Consider the following 6128-nt stretch of genomic DNA (forward strand, 5'->3'; position numbering starts at 1 on the left):
CGGCCCGAATCATCCATGCAGGAAAATCTTCCATAATTCATAGTTTTCAGCATTAGGAAATATATTCTACGTCTTTTTTAGATCCTCTGAGTAAGTTTTGTTGTTGTTGTTGTCGGGAGCCGTAATTTTCCGTGGCCGTATCTTGACATTCCCAGCTTAAATTCTCCCATAAATGCGGATATAAATGCATGCTTTCTCGAAAGACTATTGTAATTGTGTATTTCTCTACGAGAATATTGCAATGTAATTGTGGAATATAGCGTTTTTGTGCGTAGAAATGTAACATTTTTCATACAAAGAAATTTTGTTTGACGCGCGGGTGGGCGCAAGGCATCATGGGGCAGCAAAGAAAGAATTCTGCAGCTCGACCAATCAGAGCGCAGATCATAGTGGGGAACCCCCTACAGCCGTAGGATCAACCAATCAGAGGTGCGTATTCCGGTCACGTGCACGTATTGCACGCTTGCAGACGCTGAGCGGGCGTCATGGCGGCCGAAGTCGATTTAGCGCCGTATTTGACTGGGAAAACGCCCGGACACGATGTTTTATCATGTTTTAAAATGTGTTTTATAAGTTTATTAGACGCGCTTAGATGTCTGAGTTCTCGATACAAAAGAGGGTTAGTCTCCTTGTCAGATACAAGTCCTGTCATGGCGCTCTCGATTTCAGAATGAAAAATTAATTACTTGCAACAAGGAGGTGCTTGCAAGCATGCGGCAAATCAAACTTTGGGTCCGACCCAGAAATATGTGACTCGGTCGCAAGCGTAAAAAAATCCTGGAACTAGGCGGGCAGTCTTCAGTCCCAGTGCCGTTACAGATAGCGCCGAGCTGTAACCGTTGAAGTTTGCCCGGCGTGCGGAGGGAGCGTAAAAAATCCCCGGCTTGCGCTGAGGAACTGGGCGGGCAGTCTTCTGTCCCAGTGCCGTAGACTAGACAGCGCCGGGCACGTCGCTAGCGCTCGTGAAACAACGCACACAATAACGTAATTGCTGTTTGTTTTACTAGGGGTGAAACCTTCATTTCACCATGTTTTACTCTTTTGTCACGTAGGTGCAAGATTCGCTTTCACCCCTCCATATTTACATGGGAACAATGCGAATCCGGGTGACACATTTTCACCGTAGTTCACCGTGTTTCACCAACATTCACCCATTATAGGACGTTTTCACCGTAACGGCCAGTGGTGGTGATACTGCAGCTGTACCATTTGTAAAAGCGACACAAAATTGACCATGCCAAATGGGACTGTCCCTTTTGGTGTAATGGTTTAGTGTGTTGGGACTGTTTATACTTGCTTGTTACATTGTTTCCCAATGCTGCAGCTGTGTTTAAAGGAAAGCTATAGGGGCTGCAGAAATTACACTTAAGTTTTATGCGGTAGAAACCATTAGAGACCTATTGATTCTCAGAAGTAAATCAATGATGTACCACATATTGGGACATAGAATTTCATAGCGTCAATTTTACCAGATACATGTTGTCAACAATGTGACACTGCAGTCTGAAATACGACGACCATTCTGTGCAGACTATTGTACATTAATGTCACATTGATTGGTTGTTTTCAATCTCCACAGATATGGACATCATCTGGTCCTCCGTTTGCAGGGATACAGGAATTTGGTGGAGGTAAGTTAGAAGTTTCATGTAAAACTGAATTGTATGCAGATGTACGCAACTTCATACCTCTACATCTGACAATGTTGCTTCCCAAATTCACAAACTTTAAGGCAACATATTTTCCTCAATCATCTTTATCTTGGTGACATTGAAATTGGTTTATACTTGAGCCAGTGGGGCACTCAGGCAGTATTGATACCCAAACTTCCTTCACACTACAGGTATCTGGCACTAATATTGCTCAAGGCAAATATCGGCTCATGATCTTATTGTGTTCTTGTACCAAAGAACACAGTAAGGCTGATACTTTCTGAGCAACTGTGTGTGATACAATTGGACCAGAAAGATTCGGCCCTTTACCATCTTGGCCCAGTTAACTCAGCTCAACACCCTGGTCAACTCAGGGTTATAAGGGTTAGAGGTAAGGTGTTGGGCCAAGTTTGTCTGATTGCACACATGTGTAGAGGGTTAAAGCAACCAACATACAGTCAATTAATCTTGTTTGGAAATGTAACGAGACATCACACTTTTTCAGGAAAAACTCCCCTTGCAATACACAGCCAGGAGAACAGGCAGCCGCTGGACAGGACAGGCCTTCATCCCATGGGACTACATCCCACCAAACCTGGGCTGGATGAACGCTTACGGGATACACAACACGTCTGACAGCGAGCGCCGGTACCTGGCCTTGTATCCCATCCCTGCGGACAACACAGCAGCAGCTGGACAGCCAGACTTGTAAGTTTGTTTGTTTGTTTGTTTATTTTTATTTAACCAGAGTTTCATGTCGCCTGGCTGGCATTTTTTAAAGATCCTTTTGAGGGAAACCCTGTGCATACAAGCAACATAACAATAATCGATAACAATATCAAATGAAATAAATGGTAATACAGCAAGAATCAACAAATATTGATGCAAGTTAACTAAATACAAAATAAGGCAAATCAATTGTACAACGTTAATTCTAATATAACTGAAAATCATGCTTAAAAGCTACGCATTTTTTCTTAGCATGAAACTTCTGCATGACAGAATCTTTATTGAACATGAGAGCTACATAAGAGAATAGATTCACCAACTTTATCACGACTTTATCACCAACCAAAGACCTCTACATGTGGTTGTAGGTGTTCAGCACCAGGGACAGTACCAACTACTGTTGTGTTGTGTTGAAAAGTAGTTGATGTTTTCCCATTCATTCTCTAAGAATTACCCATATCTAGCTTGTAGGACTCAGAGGCCATAGAGTGTAAAGAGTCTGACTCAAAAACTCCACCATCCATAGTGTTGAAACCTCAATATCTTTTAGTCAGTACTCCATAACCATTAGATGAAGTGAACTGTGCTCCATGGAAAGTGGGTGAAAGCAGAACATGTTCAATGACTGTCTGAAAAGTATCTCTAAAAGACCTCCAACATTGAACCTGACTCTGCCTAAAAGCACCCTTAGTGGTGTAGTCTGACGGGGACACTTGTACAGCTGAGAGAGATGGAAATGAAGCATGCACTTGTCGACCCCGGGGCTTTTAGTGCCTTGACTGAGTGCTGCATCTATTCAAGAAGTCTGTATAATGCAAACTCTGCAATCTGGGGCTTCAATTGGCCCCTCCTTGCAAAGTCAGGCTACAGTGATTTTCATGTTAAAACTATAACATTAGCCATAGCCCTGATAAGGATAGGACTCATCAAGCTGTTTCTGTGGCCATCAAAACAGGCACATCTTTTAATCCTGAATTGGCTATCCTCAAAAGATTCTCTACAAGTTTTTTTTAGCGCTATCTTGCCTTTATTTTGCAAATACTAAGCTGTAGTTTCAATATGTGAAAATGTATGTAATATTAGTACCAATGAATGTTAGTACCAATCTGTTGAATCCTACAGATTTCTGGTAAACAATGGTCATTTATTTACAAACAAGGTACATTGTATTTACAACAGCATTATCAGTGTCACCTTACTCAGGACAATACTGACCAGTTCTATTTACACTGCTGCTAGGTGTCACAGTCCCAAAATATAAAGTATTGTCATATGTACAGATTAACATAAATATATGTATTTATTTTTTTCTCCTTTTCTTCTTGTTTTTCCAGTCACAGACTTGGATTCTTCAAACCCCTGAATGCCAGTGTGCTGTACCCTGCGGGCTGGAAGCAACCACTGCCACAGAGGTGGGGATCAAACAGAGTACCAGCACCTCTCCAGGAAACACCTGTCCAAGACACACCTGTTCAAGACACACCTGTTCAAGACACACCTGTTCAAGACACACCTGTCCAAGAGACACCTACCCAACTCACACCTGTGGATGAAACATGAATTGGGTTTTTCTATCAAATCTCGTTTGACGCCTAAAAAGTTTGCTACTCTTAGAAATGATTTTGGAAATGAAGAGCCAAGACACCAGGGATAAGAAAGTGTCAAAGGTAAGGTACCCCCTTTGTAAGAGACGTGGTGACAGGTGTGCTAAGATCACAGTTTCTATTGTTTTTCTTTGTTTGGCATTGTTAAGGTCCTATTGAAAAACTTCAAAAGTTGTCCAATGGGTCCCTCTCAATGGAGTGGGCATTCAGGCTATGGCTGTCTGATTCTTAAACATTTTGTTTTCAGTTTGACAACTTGCATTGTTTTATTCTAACACTGGAAAGAAGCTGTCATACAAAAATCATTATTTCAGTTAAAAGAAATTAGTAAAATATTGCAAGCCAGGCTTTGAGTTCAAATCAAATTTCAGGTAACATGCTTTGAGTTGAAGTGGTTAAATCATTTATGTTAGATTATTTTTTCTTTATCCTCAGCAAAAGTGCAATCATGCAGATTAATGTTTGACAGAAATTTGTAATCCTCCCACACAACAAAAAATGCTACATATTAGATTAGAAAAGTGGGATGTTTAATTCACTGAATGCCAATGTATGTATGGTTATTTACTTCTATCATGTTCTATACTTTTTAAAACAATGAATTCCATAGTTTAGCAGTGTTGTGTTATGCATGATTCCAAAATTCATTCTGTATTTGATATCATGATACATGTATGTGTAATTTAAGGCTGTAGTATTTTTGCAATAGTTTTGTTTAAGTAATAATATGAAATATTAGCTATGTAATGTTTATAAGAAACCATTTACTCTGTGAAAATTCTATCATGATTTTTCAATCATAAGTAAAACTTGATTATCTATATTTGATTAATTATTTCACTGATTCAGGACATTACATGCTGTTTTCAATATAGACTTCTCTGGAGCATACATGATGTGTAATACAGTAAAGTTTTTTTTACTGTAAGGCATAAAATGTGAAAATATAACTTAATTCAGTGCATAGAAATACTGCATTAATGCCAGGGATTTGCAAAATGTCACTTATGATAAAGTTATAACATTAATGACTTGTATCATTTATTGCCCTAGCAGTCTGCTGCTTTAGATTTTGTGTAACGTTAGATGTGGCTTTTTGGATTATGTTATGTGGTATGTGGATCCAATTTCTAGCACACCCTTAAGATACCATTGTAAGTATATGGATATGGATTCAATTTCTAGATCCCATTAAGTAAGGGGTTTAGATATAGGTTGCTTTCCAACATGTGTGATGGTTTGATGCTACTGCTGTTGCTTTTCAAAGTGCACACTTCCTTCATTGTGATGCTGAATAAAAACTTCTGCTTTTTGAAAAAGTGCATTTATCATGATGTTCAATTTAGGATTCAATTCAATTCAATTCAAGTAGAACTTGCCTTGAGGAGTTTGTTATATCTTTATTGTACCTTAAATGAAAGCTAACAGACATGTCCCTGGTGCTGAACACCATCCACATACAGGTTAACATACCCGTCCCTGGTGCTGAACACAATCCACAAACAGGTTAACATACCTGTCCCTGGTACTGAACACCATCCATACATTGCTGAACACCATTCACACTTTGGCTAACATACCTTACCCTGGTGCTGAACACAGTCCACATATTGCCTAACAGGCATGTCCCTGGTGCTGAACAGCATCCACACACAGGTTAACATACCTGTCCCTGGTGCTGAACACCATCTGCACAGGCTAACAGACCTGTTCCTGGCACTGAACACACTCCACACATTGGCTAACATACCTGTCCCCGGTGCTGAACACCATCTGCACAGGCTAACAGATCTGTCCCTTGTGCTGAACACCATCCACACACAGGTTAACATATCTGTCCCTGGTGCTGAACAGCATCCATACACAGGTTAACATACCTGTCCCTGGTACTGAACACCATCCATACATTGCTGAGCACCATTCATAGTTTGGCTAACATACCTGTTCCTGGTGCTGAACACAGTCCACATATTGCCCAACAGACATGTCCCTGGTGCTGAACAACATCCACACACAGGTTAACTTTTAACATACCTGTCCCTGGTACTGAACACCATCCACACATGGGTAAACATACCTGTCTCTGGTGCTCAACACAGTCCACATATTGCCTAACAGACCTGTCCCTGGTGCTGAACAACAT

At 40.5% G+C, this 6128-nt stretch overlaps 1 protein-coding gene across 1 annotated transcript in view; it reads left to right on the forward strand.

Annotated features, from left to right (window-relative positions):
• Positions 1-5304, forward strand: part of LOC118419411 (stress response protein NST1-like) — a 21668-nt gene extending 16364 nt beyond the window's left edge. Inside the window, exons 6-8 of the mRNA XM_035825779.1 lie at positions 1580-1631; positions 2158-2360; positions 3716-5304. Of these exons, the coding sequence (XP_035681672.1) occupies positions 1580-1631; positions 2158-2360; positions 3716-3941 (481 nt within the window). The 3' untranslated portion in view covers positions 3942-5304. The remainder of the gene's footprint in view (positions 1-1579; positions 1632-2157; positions 2361-3715) is intronic.
• Positions 5305-6128: the final 824 nt, after the last annotated feature.

The sequence above is a fragment of the Branchiostoma floridae genome, chromosome 7 (assembly GCF_000003815.2).
Source record: "Branchiostoma floridae strain S238N-H82 chromosome 7, Bfl_VNyyK, whole genome shotgun sequence".
Lineage (NCBI taxonomy): Eukaryota > Metazoa > Chordata > Leptocardii > Amphioxiformes > Branchiostomatidae > Branchiostoma > Branchiostoma floridae.